This window comes from Salvelinus namaycush, chromosome 25, assembly GCF_016432855.1.
Source record: "Salvelinus namaycush isolate Seneca chromosome 25, SaNama_1.0, whole genome shotgun sequence".
Taxonomy (NCBI): domain Eukaryota; kingdom Metazoa; phylum Chordata; class Actinopteri; order Salmoniformes; family Salmonidae; genus Salvelinus; species Salvelinus namaycush.
In genome coordinates this window covers 11,844,953-11,865,489 of record NC_052331.1, presented here as the reverse complement: position 1 = coordinate 11,865,489, position 20,537 = coordinate 11,844,953, and the positions used below count along the sequence as shown (strand labels likewise).

The 20,537-nt window shown below is 41.4% G+C and overlaps 1 protein-coding gene across 2 annotated transcripts in view; it reads right to left on the bottom strand.

The window, feature by feature from the left end:
• LOC120020248 (epidermal growth factor receptor-like) overlaps window positions 1–19,176 on the bottom strand; it is a 61,414-nt gene extending 42,238 nt beyond the window's left edge. The window contains exon 1 of one of the 2 annotated variants that reach the window (XM_038963788.1): window positions 18,914–19,176. In XM_038963788.1, coding sequence (XP_038819716.1) covers window positions 18,914–19,016 — 103 coding nt within the window. In that variant the 5' untranslated portion in view covers window positions 19,017–19,176. The remainder of the gene's footprint in view (window positions 1–18,913) is intronic. The other variant, XM_038963787.1, reaches the window with a different exon arrangement.
• Between the last annotated feature and the right edge of the window lie 1,361 nt (window positions 19,177–20,537).

The following is a 20,537-nucleotide window of genomic DNA, read 5'->3' as shown; positions in this document are numbered from 1 at the left end:
CTTCCTCTACCATAATCAGCTCAGAAGGGAAGGTTGATAATATAGTGAATACAGGTCTACTGGGCTAATCCTATTGGAACCAGTCCAACTTTGCACTCTAAGGTATTTATATCATGGAAACCTCCATAAATCTCCATTTGTTCCCGAGAACAAATCATTTATTTCCAATAATATTTCAACCGTCTGCTCTAGATTAGGCAACTCATGATGCTATAATGACATGCAATATATGGGGATATTATGAAATACCTGCCCTAATATGGTAATGTCAACCAGGTCTCTTTTGACAGAGATTTTATCTCAACAAGACTAACCTCTATAAATAAACAGGTTGAACGTAAGGTAACATAGTAGAGTCTCTGTGGACAAGGAATGAGAACATCAATCATGCCCTGTTCTACAGATGGGAAACTTTTTTGCAGCCTTCTGGCTCCTATTATGACAACATGTGGCCATTAAGTTGTTTCGCCTTTAAAAAAAGACTGTCTCCCACCAGGAAATACATTTTAAGTGCAATGAGGCATCAGTTGGTTGAACCGACAAGCCCAGACAGTTACAAAGGTGAGAGATGGGCCATCACGCTCACGCAGACCAGTGATCAATATCTTAAACATCGAGTTGAATAAACAAATAACTTATTGATAGGGTATGGGATGCCAACTCGATATTGACACACAATGTCAAGAAGAGTCACAGCCCCGCTGACCAGTATCTCAAGTTAATCAAACGACATACAAAATCACAGATAATCTCTATGCTATTGATAGTGAGTGATGATACCCACTAGATATCAACAAGCAGCTCCTCCCTGCAGTAAAGAACTGTGGATGATAGAACATTGTTTCAGAGCTGAGATTTGTCTGAGCTCGCAAAGGCTGTACTGGAGGATGAGACACACTGCCCGGCCTGGCTATGACATGCTGCCTGCTGCCCTATCATCATGTCTATACCTCATACAGGGATAAGCCTATGCCATCATTTCCTCCCCGGTAACATACAGTAGGTACTAATATAGACGTTTGTGAACAGAGGGTTTACCAATTCCCTCCAACTTCTTCAGTACTCGTATTGTAGTTTTATCACGTGCCTGCACAGTAGTTAGCTTACACTAACTAAATAATATGTTAACACAAATCTTTAATGACTAAATGTGAAGTTGGACCAGTTGCTTTATGCCTAAATTTTTTTAACAGAAAGTTACATCAGTTAAATTCAGGATATTCCGGCCTTATTATCTGAAACATTGACCCATCTAAGGGCATTCTCTCGTGCCAATAAATATCAGCCAAGGAACTGGCCTTTCTCCCAGTGTTGACAAAGGGTTAAATAACAATGTCTAAAAGTCATGTCTGCACAGCCCATTAACACCCCAGAAAACAGATAAGCCAGTGTCACAGCAGACGCCAAAGCCCTGGAGAAAGAACCTTTTGTCCAACCTGGTTGTGGTTTCCACGGAGATGGGGCTATACATTCAGGTTTGGTCTGTTTGGATCAGTGGCTGAATGCACGTGCATTCAGCTTTCTCTTTCATCCCCCTTCTTCTCTCTCTCCCTCTGTTTCTGTCTCTCTGAGTCGGCGCTCGCTCGCTCACACTATTTCCCTATTCTTCTCTCTCCCTTTTTCTCCCTTTTCTGTTTTCTCTTCTCTCTCAAATTCAGATTCAGATTGATTTATTGGCATGAAGTACAATTTGTAGATATTGCCAAAGCAGTATACTGGTACAGCATTTCAGTAAATACAGTACAATGCAATGACGATAATGAAATACAGTTCAATTCAGTAGTAATAATAATAGTACATACTGTATAATCATGCATACAGGTACAACAGTACTGCTGTTGTATTGTGTAATCTTCAGTCAATACATTTCATTAAATAAAAATAAGATTATAAAAAGAAAAAGAATGGCTAATAAATAAATAACTCTCTCCCCCCCCTCTCTCTTTCCTCTCTCTCTCTCCCCCCCCCTCTCCCTCTAGCATATATAACAAGTGCATCGGAAAATGTAACAACCAAACAGGAGAGCACTCGGTCTGTTGATGTTACAGGCAGCTCAGCTGGCCCGTTGGGTAAAGCTTGGGACCTTGTGTGTGTTTAGTTCATCCAGCCTTCAGAACGAGTGGTGTCAACGAGGCTGTTGATCAGGAGCCAGTGGGATCACACACAACGCCAGTGCTCTGCCTGTAGGCCTAAAGCATGCCTGACTTCAGAATGTAGCCCCATGTTTTTTTTTTCTTCGATTTTAGCTCCCTTGTCAACATTATTCAGACATGTTGTAGTTATTTACAGAAGGGTTTTGAAGAATGAAGCTGGGCGGGGGCGTTAATGTATCACTTGACGGTTGTTCTGTTTAGCACGTCTTTTCTTCTTATCACAGGAACTTTTAGAGGAACACTGCCTTGTATTTATTCATTGTGTCACTATTGTTTTATTCTGATTTATCTTTTATCTTTAGCTCTGCATTGTTGGGAAAGGACCCGTAAGTAAGCATTTTACTGTTAGTCTACACCTGTTGTTAACGAAGCAAGTGACAATTAACATTTGGTTATATTTGGATTTGACTGTGATAGTACTGTACTTGACGGTGGTTTTCTGACGGTTTACAGGCAGATAGATGGGGTTACAAAATGCAAAGTTATCCAGGCTGAAAGTCTGTCAGTGTTGGTATCCTGAGATGACAAATGTATTTGCAGTAGAAACAGTGGAATTCTTAAGGGCAATAATATCACGTTATTGGCTCAGTTTTTTTCTTCAGCCATGGCCTTGCGGGAAGCACAATCAGTTGTGTTTAAAATTCTGTCACGTTTAGACCAAACAATGGCTATTCGTCTGCAAAAATGTTCAGGCTCTATGCACTGAAAGCAGCTTTAGTAGAACATTTAAAGTTATATAGGCCTTGACCAACTATTTTACCACACCCATTGAAATAAAGCATGCACTGCCATCATTGGGAAAGAAAACATGCCATTCTGTAGTTACATGTAGTCAAGCAATGAAAACTCACTGACAAGACATGACAGGATTTCCACCTGAATCTCTTTGCTCGCTTGGTTTTGTAAGACATTTGAGTTCTCTCTACCGGGTTGAGGCAAGACAATTTTACCTTTAGCAGGCAAGTTGTACATTCGTATACACACACACACACTCACCTGGCAGTTTATTAGATACAACCATCTAGTACCTTTGCCTCCAGAACATCCTGAATTCTTCAGGGCATGGATTCTACAAGACGGAAACGTTCCACAAGGATGTTGGTCCATGGTGATGCGATGGCATCATGCAGTTGCTGCAGATTGGACAGTGGTACCGCCACCAGCCTGCACGCGTTGACACCAGGATGGGTCCATAGTCCATGGACTATGCTTACGCCATATCCTGACTCTGCCATCAGCATGACGCAACAGGAACCAGGATTTATTTTCTCCACACCAGGCGGTGCTTTTACACTCCTCAGTTGTCCAGTGTTGGTGATCGCGTGCCCACTGGAGCCGCTTCTTCTTGTTTATAGCTGATAGGAGTGGAACTCGTTGTGGTCGTCTGCTGCAATATCCGTGACAAGGATCGATAAGTTGTGCGTTCCTAGATGCCGTTCTGCGCGCCACTGTTGAACTGCGAACTGCTCAGTTATTTGTCTGTTAGTGGACCGCCTGTTAGCTTGCACGATTCTTGCTATTCTCCTTCGACCTCTCTCATCAATGAGCTGTTTTCGCCACAGGATTGCCGCTGATATTTTTTGTTAGGTCACACCATTCTCGGGAAACCCTAGACACTGTCGTGCTTGAAAAGCCCAGGAGGGCGGTCGTTTCTGAGATACTGGATCAGGCGTGCCTGGGACCGATGATCATACCACGCTCAAAGTTGCTTAGGTCACTCGTTTTGCCCATTCTAACTTTCAATCGAACAGTAACTGAATGCCTCGATGCCGGTCTGCCTGCTTTTAATAGCAAGCCACAGCCACGTGACTCACTGTCTGTAGGAACGATCCATTTTCGTGAACGTGGTGGTGGTGTACCTAATAAACTGTCTGGTGAGTGTATGCACTGTACATTTGTATATACTTTTAAATGATGTACGGCAATTCCACAGTAACAGAATGATGCTGAAACTCAAAATGTATGCCAAACAAAAAACAATGATACTAAAGTTAAACAAACCATACAACTCTATGCATCAGGATGACTTCTAAATACTTTTTAACATAGATTTTTGTTTGACATACACTTTAAAGTGAAACATCTGAGTCTCAGCATCATTCAGCATCATGTTACCGTGGAATTGCCCTGTACTTCTATCTAAAACACACACACACGTGCCTTCACATAAGTCATCTACGATGTGTTTTATGTCTAGCCTTACATGAGGTTTAGAGTCTAGTCTTACATGAGGTTTAGAGTCTAGTCTTACATGAGGTTTAGAGTCTAGTCTTACATGAGGTTTAGAGTCTAGTCTTACATGAGGTTTAGAGTCTAGTCTTACATGAGGTTAAGAGTCTAGTCTTACATGAGGTTTAGAGTCTAGCCTTACATGAGGTTTAGAGTCTAGTCTTACATGAGGTTTAGAGTCTAGTCTTACATGAGGTTTCGAGGAAATGTTTTCTCTCCGGGAGACAGTGTAAGTGTGAAAGTGCCTCAGGTGTGGAAAATCACATCTGCTTTACAGCAGTCAGACTCAGGTTGACAAATCACAGGTCACATGTCATATATACACATTACAACAGAGACCAACATGTATCTGTCTGACACCAGGGGAAAATCTCAAATTACTACATAAAATATTTTGGGGGGCCAAAAATTGAACCACACAGACAGACAGACAGACGGACAGACAGACAGACAGACGAGGTTCTAACCAAAAGCAGTGCATTATATAGTGAATAGGAATTCCTCAAAATCAGGATATCATAAAACAAGCCTCGATCTACAACTCAGAGGAAATTAGAAGGCAAACATGCTGAATCTCAATAATTATAGATTCAGAACATATGGAGAATATGAATGTACATGTACAAGCGGACAAATTAACTATATACAGTGCTTTCGGGAAAGTATTCTGACACCTAGACTTTTTCAACATTTTGTTACATTACAGCCTTAGTCTACAATGGATTAAATATTTTTTCCCCTCATCAATCTACACACAATACCCCATAATGAAAAAGCTAAAACGTAATTTTTTTAAATATTAGCACAATTTTTTTTTTTAGATATATATTTTTTTAACCTTTACTTAACTAGGCAAGTTAGTTAAGAACAAATTCTTACTTTCAATATCAGCCTAGGAACAGTGGGTTAACTGCCTTGTTCAGGGGCAGAGTGATAGATTTTTACCTTGTCAGCTCGGGGATTCGATCTTGCAACATTTTGGTTACTAGTCCAACACTCTAACCACTAGGTTACCTGCCGCCCCATTAATATATATTAATGAAATATTACATTTACATAAGTATTCAGACCCAGCTATTTTTAGGTCTCTCCAGAGATGTTCGATCGGGTTCAAGTCTGGGCCTTGGCTGGGCCATTCAAGGACATTCAGCGACTTGTTCCTAAGCCACTCCTGCGATATCTTGGCTGTGTGCTTAGGGTCGTTGTTCTGTTGGAAGGTGAACCTTCGCCCCAGTCTGAGGTCCTGAGCGCTCTGGAGGAGTTTTCATCAAGGATCTCTCTGTACTTTTCTCAGTTTCATCTTTCCCTCGATCCTGACTAGTCTCCCAGTCCCTGCCGCTGAAAAACATCCCCATAGCATGATGCTGCCACCACCATGCTTCACCGTAGGGATGGCACCAGGTTTCCTCCAAACGTGATGCTTGCCATTCAGGCCAAAGAGTTCAATCTTGGTTTCATCAGACCAGAGAATCTTGTTTCTCATGGTCTGAGTCCTTTAGGTGCTTTTTGGCAAACTCCAAGCTCGCTGTCATGTGCCTTTTACTGAGGAGTGGCTTCCGTCTGGCCACTCTACCATAAAAGCCTGATTGGTGAAGTGCTGCCGAGATGTTTGTCCTTCTGGAAGGATATTCCATCTTCACAGAGGAACTCTGGAGCTCTGTCAGAGTGACCATCAGGTTCTTGCTTACCTCACTGACCAAGGCCCTTCTCCCCCTATAGCTCAGTTTGGCCACGAGGCCAGCACTAGGAAGAGTATTGGTGGTTCCAATCTTCTTCCATTTAAGAATGAGGGAGGCCATTGTGTTCTTGGAGACCTTGGTACCCTTCCCCAGATCTGTGCCTTGACACAATCCTGTTTCAGAGCTCTACGGACAATTCCTTCGACCTCATGGCTTGGTTTTTGCTCTGACATGCACTGTCAACTGTGGGATCTTATATAGACAGGTGTATGCCTCCCCAAATCATGCCCAATCAATTGAATTTACCACAGTTGGACTCCAATCAAGTTGTAGAAACATCTCAAGGATGATCAATGGAAAAAGGATGCACCTGAGCTCAATTTCCAGTCATATAGCAAAGGGTCTGAATACTTATGTAAAAAGTATTTCTGTACGTTATTTCTAATACATTTGCAAAAATGTCTGAAAAACTGTTTTAGCTTTGTAATTATGGGCTATTGTGTGTAGATTGATGAGGACCATTTTTATTTAATCAATTTTAGAATAAGGCTGTAACATAACGAAATGTGGAAAAAGTCAAGGGGTCTGAAACAAACATATGACTCATATAGAGCTTTAATATAACCATGTTGTTTATTAGACTGATGGGAGGACCACAAAGGAAGAGGCTAAAATGTAGGTATTGGTATTAGGAAAGCGCACCCATTATTGAAATCAGACAGCCACCTCCCTTGATCCAGCCCCAAGGACGGTTTGGGAAAGCGAAGACAACTTGTTTTGTTTGTGGAGCTATTGTTCTCTTCCCAATGGGGGAATCATTTTTGTGCAAGTCATATTCCACAGAAATGTTCTGCTTAAAGACCCAAGGGTAGGCTTGTTACTGAAGTTACCACACCTCGAATGATGAGAAAACGAGAAATTCCAGGCTCTGGTATCTAAATATGATGCAACGTGTTAGGGAGTGTATGAAGATGAAAGAAAAGACTATGATAGGCAACTGAGGGATAGCACGGAAATGTGGCAATATTCCAAACCAAATGTCAAGAATCTGACCCTGTTTTTCTGAAGGTTGTTTGTGTATCTTTGATTTTCAGGTGTTAACATCATCCTTTTTTGGTTGACAGAGAAGAAAGATTCCAGTCACTGTTTCATCTGTTGAAGAGCCAGGTTTAGTTGTGAGAGGAGTCAAGAGGAGAGAGAGTGTGAGAGAGAGAGAGAGCGTGTGAAAGAGTGAACGTGTGTGTGTGTGTGAGAGAGAGAGAGAGAGAGAGAGAGAGAGAGAGAGAGAGAGAGAGAGAGAGAGAGAGAGAGAGAGAGAGAGAGAGAGAGAGAGAGAGAGAGAGAGAGAGAGAGAGAGAGAGAGAGAGAGAGAGAGAGAGAGAGAGAGAGAGAGAGAGAGAGAGAGAGAGAGAGAGAGAGAGAGAGAGAGAGAGAGAGGACCCACAGGATAGACCTAGGCCACGGTAGAAAACACATTAATTTGCCTACTAGCCAACCAAACAGCCAAAAAACAAGCAAGGAACTGGAAGTGAGTTATTTAAGTTTTCGATTAGCTGACATCTATATAGTATTACATAAAACCCCTTTTGTACTTAGGCCTCTGGTCTTTTAACTTTTACAACATAGAAGAACAACTGCCAATCTTTGTGCCATTATTGCAGTTCAATATTTGAATAGCTGTGTGCTGCTATATACTTAAACTGTTACAGCATATGCAGAGTTTATAGATTATGCAGGTTAGGTTATTTAGGTTATCTGTGTGCTTTAACCTTACTAATCGAAATATTTGGAGAGAAAAAACATAATTGCACGCAATCATACTGTGATAACCTGCCTCAATAAAATAAAGGATGTTGACAGTGATTTTGCTTATGGGGAAGAAAAATACTCAGTCAAAGCATTTAATTCACAATCTGTGTTATCTGATCAACTTTTTTTATTAGTAAAATATGGCTTCATCGCAATCAGTATAAGGGGTCGCAGAACTCAAGTGAGCAATGGGCTGTTTTCCTGGTACACTGTTTTCCTGGCCTGCACCTGTTGAGATGGTAAGATAGCAGCAGGGCCTTTAGCTCATTTTTCCAGCCTAAATTCCTGCGTGTCTTTCCACTGGAGCCTCTCACACAGCCACAGATGACCCACTGGATCATGGAAAGGCTATAAAAGCACTCCATTACTCTGTTACCATGTACATACAAAGGATTGAAATCACCTCAATGAATAACTACTAGTGCTGGGACAATAAACCAAAAATGATCGATACCGACCATACCGATCACTTATCCCAGGCATTTTGCTGATATCATTCAATGCGATAAGTAGCCTATACTAGAGAGATGTGAAGTTTAAAATGAAATATGTTTTGTAATATGGGTGATGATTAATGAGACAATTGATGGCTACAACCATAAAACTAGTAGTAGTAGTTTAAAGGATAATAAAACAATTTATTTGATGCACATTAATGTTATAAACTTATTGTTCCATTTATCGTTATCGCATCAATTCAGACAATTTATCGCGATATGTATTTTTGTCCATATCGCCCAACTCTAGTAACTACATGCAGACAAAGCCCCTTCTCCAAAGCATATCTACACTGAACAAAAATATAAATGCAACATGTAAAGTGTTGGTCCCATGTTTTATGAGCTGAAATAAAAGATGACAGAAATGTTCCATATCCACAAAAAGCTTATTTCTCTCAGATGTGTTTACATCCCTCTTAATGAGCATTTCTCCTTTGCCAAGATAATCCATCCACCTAACAGGTGTGGCATATCAAGAAGCTGATTAAACAACATGATCATTACACAGGTGCGCCTTGTGCTGGGGACAATAAAAGGCCACTCTACAATGTGCAGTTTTGTCACACAGCACAATGTCACATATGTCTCAAGTTTTGGCGCTGAGGAGTATTTCTGTCTGTAATAAAGCATAAGCTGCCTCCAACGTCATTTTAGAGAATTTGGCAGTATGTCCAACCGGCCTCACAACCGCAGACCATGTGTAACTAAGCCAGCCCATGACCTCCACATCTGGTTTCTTCACCTGCGGGATCATCTGAGAACAGCCACCCGGACAGCTGGTGATTACTGTGGGTTTGCACAACCAAAGAATTTCTACACAAACTCAGAAACCGTCTCAGGGAAGCCCATCTGCGTGCTTGTTGTCCTTACCAGAGTCTTGACTTGACTGCAGTTCGGCGTCGTAACTGTCTTCAGTGGGCAAATGCTCACCTTCGATGGCCACTGGCACGCTGGAGAAGTGTGCTCTTCACGGATGAATTCCAGTGTCAACTGTACCGGTCAGATGGCAGACAGCGTGTATGGCGTCGTGTGGGCGAGCGGTTTGCTGATGTCAATGTTGGGAACAGAGTGCCCCCATGGTGGTGGTGGGGTTATGGTATGGGCAGGCATAAGCTACGGACAATGAACTGAATTACATTGTATCAATGGCAATTTCAATTCACAGAGATACCGTGACGAGATCCTGAAACCCATTGTCGTGCCATTCATCCGCAATCATCACTATGTTTCAGCATGATAATGCACGGCCGCATGTCACATGGATCTGTACACAATTCCTGGAAGCTGAAAATGTCCCAGTTCTTCCATGGCCTGCATACTCACCAGACATGTCACCCATTGAGCATGTTTGGAATGCTCTGGATCGACGTGTATGACAGCGTGTTCCAGTTCCTGCCAATATCCACCAACTTCGCACAGCCTTTGAAGAGGAGTGGGACAACATTCCACAGGCCACAATCAACAGCCTGATCAACTCTATGAGAAGGAGATGTGTAACGCTGCATGAGGCAAATTGTGGTCACAGTAGATGCTGACTGGTTTTCTGATCCACGCCCCTACCTATTTTTTAAAAGGTATCTGTGACCAACAGATGCATATCTGTATTCCCAGTCATGTGAAATCCATAGAATTTATTTCTTGACTGATTTCCTTATATGAACTGAATAATATATCACTGAAATCACTGCTGACCATCTGGTAGGGGGTGACAAATGGAAAACATTCCTTGACGTTTAAACTGCCATTGTTTTATCGGTTTCCCATTGAACTAAAAGAAAAATGCATTAAATTCCATGTGAATTAACAATGCAGCTGTTCTGCTTCCAGCAATGGTTTGGGTCTCACGGTGCGTCCCTTTCAGATGGTTAAGCATTGCACCTGTACTACCATTACTTTAGGCCAACCTCAATTCCACCTCGCAAAGTTTGCATTTCCTTCTCATTGAACTTCTCAAAGTATTGCCATACAGGACTTCATTGCTGTCGCTTGCCTTTCTCTGCCATTTTTCCAACTGTTAATTCCTCGACTCCTTGTACGTCAACTCCTGGTGTCGACTCCCATTTCTGAGTGTCAAGATTAGATTCCGCTAGGTTAAGATTCAGTATTTTTGGAATGGAGATTTATTAGTTAGTTTATTAGAACACAAACTCTTGCATCTTTCATAGTGAGCTAGCGAGGGACGGAGAGAGAGGGGAGGGGCACAGTATAGGCAGGTCGGCCACCAGGCAGACAGTCAGAACCGTGCACTAGGCCTATCTATTGGCAATCAAAAGCTGTATGTCCTAATGGAATGATGTCCTAATGGAATGATGTATCTTGCAATTTCTTGGCTTGCAATGTCTCGCAACTTCAGTAAAGCAGAGCCTATGATCAATGAATAGGCTAGGATATTCTACATGCAACAGACCAAAGACTGAACACACTCACATCATTAGCGAAGAGAAAGAGCAAGGGTGGAATCATTAGTCCAAACAATTGTAAAACAGAACTAAAACGAGTTTCTATTTGACAAATTCAGGTAGGTCCCTCCCCGAGATCATCCGTTCACCTACTCTGCTTCTCACAAAGACACGTTGGTTGGATCCAAAAATCTCACATTTGGGCTCAACAGACCAAAGAGATTTCCAAAGGTCTAATGTCCATGTCCATTGCTGATGTTTCATGGCCCAAGGAAGTCTCTTCTTATTATTAGTGTCCTTTAGTAGTGGTTTCTTTGCTGCAATTTGACCATGAAGGCCTGATTCACGCAGTCTCCTCTGAACACTTGATGTTGAGATGTGTCTGTTACTTGAACTCGGTGAAGCATTTATTTGGGCTGCAATCTGAGGTGCAGTTAACTCTAATGAACTTATCCTCTGGGTCTTCCTTTCGTGTGGCGGTCCTCATGAGAGATAGTTTCGTCATAGCGCTTGGTGGTTTTTGCGACTGCACTTGAAGAAAGTTCTTGAAATTTTCTGGATCGACTGACCTTCATGTCTTAAAGTAATGATGGACTGTCATTTTTCTTTGCTTATTTGAGCTGTTCTTGCCATAATATGGACTTGGTCTTTTACCAAATAGGGCTATCTTCTGTACACCACATACCTTGTCACAACACAACTGATTGGCTCAAATGCATTAAGGAAATAAATTCCACAAATGAACTTTTAACAAGGCACACCCATTAATTGAAATGCATGACTACCTCGTTGTCACGTTCCTGACCTGTTTTCTGTTGTTTGGTATGTGTTTATTGGTCAGGGCGTGAGTTTTGGGTGGGCAGTCTATGTTTTCTGTTTCTATGTTGGTTTTGGGTTGCCTGGTATGGCTCTCAATTAGAGGCAGGTGTTTGACGTTTCCTCTGATTGAGAGTCATATTAAGGTAGGTTGTTCTCACTGTTTGTTTGTGGGTGATTGTCGTCCGTGTCTGTGTCTACGCACCACACGGGACTGTAGCGTTTGTTCGTTCGTTTGTTATAGTCTGTACCTGTTCCTACGTGCTTCGTGTTATATGTAAGTTCTATTGGTTTAGGTTAGTCTACATTCGTTTTTGTTATTTTGTAATCCTTTCAAGTGTTTGTTTTCGTGTTTCGTCGTTTGCTTTAATAAATATTATGTATTCACAACCCGCTGCGCCTTGGTCTACTCTCTCACCGAAAGACGGCCGTTACACTCGTGGAGCCGGTTGAGAGAATGTCAAGAATGTTCAAAGCTGTCATCAAGGCAAAGGGTGGCTACTTTGAACAATACAAAATATAAAATATTTTTCGATTTGTTCAACACTTTTTTGGTTACTACATGATTCCGTGTGCCTTTTCATAGTTTTTATGTCTTCACTATTATTCTACAATGTAGAAAATATAAAAAAATAAAGAAAAACCTTTGAATGAGTAGGTGTGTACAAACTTTTGACTGGTACTGTACGTCTCCCATTTGGCATGTCTCGTGTGATGCGGTTCACAGCAGCACCTACAGATGCGTTGACATGACAACTGTATCAGAGTTGTGAACAACCCTTCCCCCCCTTTTGTTCCATGCTGACTGAAGAACTAGCTATCCAGTAACTAGCTAACACCAGACACAGATGAAAGGGGAGACATAAGTATCTTTGCCATAGATGAATAGTGTACATGGTTTATTGAATTTGATGACACCCTACAGTCAAATTTGGGCACCAGGAGAGTAGCCATCTAGCTATATAAACCATACCCCTCCGCAAACACGCCTTCTCCGATGTTGGCAGTATTTATTTAAATTAAATAAGAGAATATCGTGTTACCATTAGTGTATTAAAATGAGAGTTAGGGTGATGTCACCCTATTCCGTTAGTAATCCCGCCTCCTGAATCCAAGTGTTTGACATGGAGGAGGGTGTATCTCCCTCCAGCTCCCTGACAGACAGGTTAACTGTCAGTTACAGAGGGGACCAGTAACTTTATGATCAAACTTCATCAATGTAGAAGCAACAGTCATTTTTCATACTTTTGCCATCATACTTTGATCTGGTTTCATCTAAATATCAACCAATTTCATGAAAAACATGATTGACTGTTCATGGCATTTAAGGGTCCCAATGTCATTTAAAAGTTAGTTCACACCCCTACCATCTGGTATGCCTAACAGCTCTGGACCTGCTTATCATGACACGTATTGATTCATTTCCTTGAAGGCATAAAATGGACAGAAGCCAGAATAATGATAACAAGCTGGAAATAATGGTGTCCTAATGACAGAATGGAAATCAGGCCATAACAATGGGCTCCTGTAGCTTCAGCTTATGAAGACACATGTGGTGAAATTTCTAACAGCACTTCAAGACCAGATATGGCCTTGAACCACAGCTGGGTGCCCCTGCTCATGTCGGCCATAGATCAGAGTCCTCAGCAGAGGTATCAGTGTTCCTTCCTGGATACCTGCAATCTACAAAGCCACCATTGTACCTCTGTGAAACTGTACTCGTCTCGCCAAATGAAATCTCTCTCTGCCACTCTGAGGTAGAGCAGTTTATCAAAGAGAGAAGCAGAGAGGGAGAGTTGGTTTCCCTCCAGGCAGCAGTTAGCTCTCATGGCCATGCTCCAGAAGCCATATACACAACAATGGCTTGAGCAGATGAGAAATCTGGGAAGGTCATCAGAGAGCACACCTGGGTTCAAATAGTATTTGTTTTCTTTCAAGCACTTTAGCTGCACTTGACTGAGCTCGCCTGGCGCAATGGAAACAACGAGATAGTCCCAAAAGTGCAAACCCTTTGTATCTGGCACTGATCAAACACTCAAAGGGATCAAACACTCAAAATATTTTATGGCCAACCAATACTGTTTGAACCCAGGTCTGTCAGAGCGGCTACAATATCCAGGCAAGCACCTCTTTGATTCTAATGAACAGCCAGGCTGTTTCTGGGGTTACTAAAGTGTTGCAATCTATATTTCACTCACGACGATGATATTAAAAGAAAAGGAATGCGTTTTGTGAAATGATGGAAAACAATGGATGATGGCTGGATTCTAAGGATTCTGGTACGGTGCAGTGGCACTGAGATAAGATCGTATAAGGTGTGGAAAAATAGTATAGGAGTTAAGTGGCAAAAAATAAATAGGCTAGTAGTAAGCACCACGCAATCTATGCTTTATTGACAATATGTCGCCCCTTAGGTCTTCCTCAGGTCAGACCTGAACATAATCTTTCACCTGCAGCGACTGCTGTGCCTTTATGTCCTATTTTCTTCTACAAGAATAGGGGAGATACACTACAGTCTGACTATACTTCTCACACAGCATAATGGAAAGATAGCAGTTTGGTTTGTTGCACTTGAACTGGATGTATACCTACACATCTCACTCACTGCCTAGACATACAGCCATACAAGAGCTCCAGTCACCTATTAACTGGGAATAGCAGAATTTTGCTGAAGGGAACACTACTACCCTCCATATCTCTTCTCTCTCTCTGACAGCTTGGGGTGGGGAGGGGTGATGAAATGACACATTGAAAATATAGGACTGTCTGCAATAAGAAAATGTCAACCATTTGAAAATGCCGATGTTTTTCAATGTGTCCTTTCTACCGATCAAGAACTGTTAATGACTTAACAAATAATCATCTTAACCAGTATGGAATTCTCCAAATATAGATCCACTGGAAGACACACTGACTGAAATGCATCCGAGCCCGGTAATGTATAATTGCTGAAATGATTGCTTCCGGGTGGATGATGATAATTCTATGGGTTCTATTGACGTCCTCTCACAGAAGACGACCGTTTATAATCGTTAATACCAATGAAGTGCAGGAAGGAACATGAGAAGATCTCTCAGATCATTCAGAAGATCTTTTTCACCAAATATTGTATTAGGAAGGACCTTGGCTAGAGACCATGGATGTTGATTAGGGGAAAGGCTGCGCCAACGTAGCCTGTTTGGCGTGACAATGACAGCAATAGAGTCGGCAAGACAGTACAAACTGATCTGGAACCAGGCTAGTGCCAACTTGCAGGGAGGAACACTAGAAGATCTCTCTCAACACTAGTTATACCTGAATCCCACCACAACCACTAAGCGGGTAGCCAGGCCGCTTGGCTGTCACAGTAGGACTGACACAGCTGACAGGCCCTACTTCCTGTGGGAGATGGTTAATCGCTGCTAAGTGCATTATCAAATCTCCAATTCAGCTCAACAAGGACAGAGGGAGCCCAGTAGCCCACTGCTTTGCCTTGATGTCTTCCCCATGCATACAGGATAACAACATCTACTAAATGCATTCACATCCCCAGAGCAAACTCAGGCAGGACTTTCAGTCCTTCTTATTGTCACTTATGTAGGAAGAACAGTACTGTGGGGTTGTGTTAGTGGTTTTCTCCCACCCAGTGTTTCCCCTATACCCATTTAGCAGTGGCGAGCCGGCACGTATTTTTGTGTGACAATTTGTGTGACAAAGTTCAGTGTAAACTTAAAACCAGATAAAGTATATAGAAAATATAATGGAGCTATATACAGTATTTTTTATATAAGATCATCTCTAAGATTGCAAAAATATCATGGTACCCACATTGATTTTGCTATAATGTTGAGTCACCTAGATAGCATAAGAACAAAGCATAAGCCATGGCAAGATGGAAAAAACAGATTAAGCGACACCTCACGGCACGACGCCTCTCCCCTAATTGACCAAGATATTTTGTGTGGATGTACTGATAATATGTAGGCTATGTGTTTGACGTTTGAAATGTATGCAGTTCTGTCCTTGAGCTGTGCTCGTCTATTAATGCTCAGTATTATTACATGTTTCATGTTTCGTGTGGACCCCAGGAAGAGTAGCTGCTGCTATCACAACCTGCTAATGGGGATCCTAGCGAAATACCAAATACCTTTCCAATCCAAACCTCTCAATTACTTTTATGAGACATAGCTGTAACATTTCAGATGGCTGTTCTGAAATCAGCCAAAATGAGGAGAATGATGTTAAATGAACAGACTATATCATATGGTAATTTTGCACAATGTTTGGTACTTTCCGAATGCAGTGTATGTCAACAATCCTTCCTCCAAAGGACTATTGTATGGATTCCATTTTGTGAAAATACCCCAAATCATGGTCTTTTTTTGTCTGGTTTTAGGAGGAATCACTCTATGACAGGGCTTGAAATTCTGCAAAATTCTATGCATCGCCAGCTTTTTAAACTCACGTTCTGTGTACTGAAACTTAAAAAGACTAACTCTCCAGTCAGGCAACTACTGACTCTCTAAAAGCCTTATTTAGGGTCGTTTCACTTCTTTTACAACAGGGTGCCAATGTGCGCCTTCCGGTTTGTTTAGCTGCTCTGAAATATTTAGGAAATCTGTCTTTTGGCTCACAAACACGCCTGACTTGTTATGATTCTGTGAACACCGGCTGGGACTGGGAGAAGAACTTGCTAGAACAGGCTGATAAAACCTGTTGCACTTGTTAACTCTGTAGGGACTCAGTAGGGACGACGGTTTGTAGGGACTCTGTAGGGAGAATGGTTTGTAGGTTCTAGTCAGGGACCACGGTTTGTAGGGACTCTGTAGGGAGAATGGTTTGTAGGTTCTAGTCAGGGACCACGGTTTGTAGGGACTCTGTAGGGAGAATGGTTTGTAGGTTCTAGTCAGGGACCACGGTTTGTAGGGACTCTGTAGGGAGCATTGGTTGGAAAGCTGTGATTGTTATCTGCTACAGTGGTGTTGGGGGACATGATAATAAGACTTGATGATGATGGATGAACAACGGAACTAAAGGTTATGAAGGCTTAAAGAGGCTCCCGAGGGGCCACCTTCTTACACCTGCCTCTCCTGGGAGATATGGAGTCATTCCACCATTCTCTTCTGTTCTAACTGGCTTGATGTGAATAAACAAACCAGTGGTGTACAAATATAATAGACTTGAATTCTGCACATTAGGACACACTTTTTGGATGAGGATGTTTTTGAACATTGAATCTTACTCTTTTATCCAAGCACTGTGATTACTGCTAGCATGTCTGCATTATTGATGTTGTTGTTTTTGTCCTCTTAGTTTGAGTGCCACTTATTGTAAATCATAACATCTAATAATAATAACATCTGCTAGCTAACCTACATTACTAAAATGAAACATAAATGTTTTGATCTCCGTAAAGATTTTTTTCCACGACATTGCCACCACAAAAGACTACATTTGCCTTCTTGTCAGCTGAGGGATGACATATAGTTCACTGGGTGCTTGTCCTCCTGGTTTACTCTGCCTCTCAAAGCTTCTGTTTACTTAGTTTATTCATGCTTACTGAGGAAGCAAACTAAATTGGTGTCAGAAGTCGTACATGTTGTAGGGCAGGGCTATTCAACTCTTACCCTACGAGGTCCGGAGGTAAATTATTTTACCTGATAATTAATTGCACCTACCTGGTGTCCAAGGTCTAAATCAGTCCCTGATTAGAGGGGAATTTTTTTTTTTTTAAAGCAGTGGAACTGGCTTCGAGGTCCAGAGTTGAGTTTGAGGGTTGTAGGGAAAGGCCCACAAACCAAAAAACACCTTCAATGTGCCATGCAACTGAACTCATTTGTCTACTTTAGAATCATTACAATTGTACTATGGTTAAAATAAAATCTACAATGGTTGAAGAACACAGACAAATGAAATAGTTTAGAGTAGCAGACATAACAGCTCCACTTGTGTCTAGTTAACATAACCCTGTACATTCACGACCTTTAGAACAAGGCCAAGAGAAAGACCTTCACTGTTTTCTCTACAGTAAACCTGTTTCATACATCAATTAAACAGATTATCTGTTGATTATACGTTTGGTAACAGAATGACGGTTTGTGCTGTTTGTGCCGTCATTCTGTTGCCAAATTTTGGATCTGCACTGTTTCTTGTACAAATTTCTGTTGTTAAAGGCAGGCCTTGTCTTGTGCATGAGTTGTACGGTTGAACTTTTCTTTCAATCGTTGGTTTTTGTTGTACATACATTTTAAAGTGAAATTGGATTTGTCCTTTACGTACGTAAATGATGTATACTATGCAAAATGATGTTCTCCAACTTGTACACGGAGTTTACAAAACAATAGGAACGCCTGCTCTTTCCAAGCCATAGACTGACCAGGTGAAAGCTATCATCCCTTATTGATGTCACCTGTTAAATCCACTTCAATCAGTGTAGATGAAGGGGAGGAGACCGGTTAAAGAAGGATTTTTAAGCCTTGAGACAATTGAGACATGGATTGTGTATGGGTGCCATTCAGAGGGTGAATGAAAAAGACAAAAGATTTAAGTGCCTTTTAAAGTATGGTAGTAGGTGCCAGGCGGACCACTTTGAGTGTCTCAAGAACTGCAAAGCTGGTGGATTTTTCATGCTCAACCGTTTCCAGTGCATATCATGAATGGTCCACCAACCAAAAGTCATCCAGCCAACTTGACAACTGTGGGAAGCGATGGAGTTTGTCAACATGGGCCAGCATCCCAGTGGAAAGCTTTCCACACCTTTTAGAGTCTATGCCCCAACGAATTGAGGCTGTTCTGAGGATAAAGCAAGTGCAACTCAATATTATGAAGGTGTTACTAATGTGTTGTACACTCAGTGTATGTTGCTATTCAAAGTCTGGTACCGTGGAAGCCATTACGAAACAACTCTCCTCCATTCCCGGGCATCATCAACGGAGTGAATATTCTGGTGCGTTGGTTACGGCTTCGTTTCGCATGGAAGGCGTACTGTAAATTCGCGCTGTAGTGGTCTATTGGTCCATGCCTGTGTTACTTGGCACATCAAACAGGACCTACGCTACTATGAAAGTATATCATCGATCTTTCTATACAAGAATAATACACTGTGAGTTAACTATTTTTCACAAGTGTGCTACATAGTCTCAGACAAGTAATAACCAGGAAGAGTTATTCTCTCCTGGATTCTTTCCCACGCAGGCTGTCTGGAGTTTCCACATCTGTGAGAGTTCGTATTGAGCTCACGGCAGTGAAATACCTAAACTTTCGTTGATAATTTAAAGAAAAGCAACTAGGATACCAAAAATGTTCAGTAAAATAATCTAATATAAGCACACCAAAGTTCGTTGTCTTACCTTTCTTTTCCGGTAAAGCACACGAGACCAAGGAGACCAAAGAGTTGAAAATGATCCAGACTTGAAACTGTGTAGCCATGGTATTTTTTAAACTCGTCTTCATTCTTCCTCTCCGAATGAAAACGTGTCAGTCCATACTAATTACGTATACAATTCAAATAACTTTACAGTAAAACTGTGAGCTGGCGTCAACTGAAGGACTTTTCCTTTACTTGTAAATTTGACAGCTCCTCCTCTCCAGGCTGTGTATCTCAACAATACGAAGCGCTCGAAGGAAAGCAAGAGAAATGGTAGGGATTTCCGACGTCATCCGTAGGGAGGACCATTGGGGTAAATTCTCATGTATTCTCTCAGGTAAGCGGGTCACCAGGTATGACGTTCCAATGGGTCTCTCTCAACATTTCTGTATGACGCTACACATTCTCATGATGTTATTTACAATTAATGACAGAAAAATACAGAATAAGATTTCAATTTTTTTTGCGAAATGTAACATTTTGAGCCCTGAATGCTGATTGGCTGACAGCCGTGTTATATCAGATCGTATACCACGGTTATGACAAAACATTTATTTTCACTGCTCTAATTACATTGGTAACCAGTTTATAATAGCAATAAGACACCTCAGGGGTTTGTGGTATATGGCCAATATACCACGGCTAAGTGCTGTGTCCAGTAAATATCGGTCCCATGACTTGAATGGGATTTGTGCCACATGCTGAACCATAAATGTACCACAATTCATAAACTTCATCTCCCCTGGAAAAAAAGTGTCTAGACAATATTTCCCCATAGCATTTGGTTTGCAACAGTTGTTGTTTGTCTAAACCTTGCTGCCTGCCTCTCCAACCTGTGCAACAATGTTTCTATGTCTTTTTAAAAAATCTCCAATGTGCCATATGAGAAAGAACTTGACGAGACTGACAGCTTCTCTGAGCCAGGCAAATTCATTTATCTGTGATTTTGCAACTACAAGCTTTTGTGTCTCTGTTTTGAGTTTAGAGTTTTATTTCACATATATTTTTTCTTCAGCTCTCAATTGTCTGGATTTCACTGTATTGGACTGTAGCCTTGTCTCACACCCATACTTTTAATATTCTGCTATGTATTTTTCTATATACATTTTGTTTTAGAAGCACTAAATATATTATTTTCTAGGAAATACAGTTGTCTCACAGTCTTGCGCCATTACCATCACACTGAACAAAGTAATCAATTATAGTGCTTTTTCAACATTAAATCATCGTATGGTGTGTACGCTATACCCTGGCATCCCTAGATATGAAAGATTAAAGAGGCATTGTTACATTTGTTTGATAGAATACACCTCTCTCTCTCAGCCAGGTAACATAATGTCTCATGGGCAGTGTATCAGAGGAAATGTCTTGCTCTGAAAAGCAGACCAAGGGTGCACTGCAGTGTAGGAGGGAGTCAGGGGGAGGCTAATGAGGCTATTTTAAACCAACATATTCCATGAAAAAGATCTGATCTGTCTCACCTTTTCATGATGAAATTGGATTGATTATTCACTATTTATATAACGGGTGGGTCTAATTCTGAATGCTGATTGGTTAAAATCGCATTCCAGCCAGTGTCTATTCCACAAGTTACCACCGGCTAAATC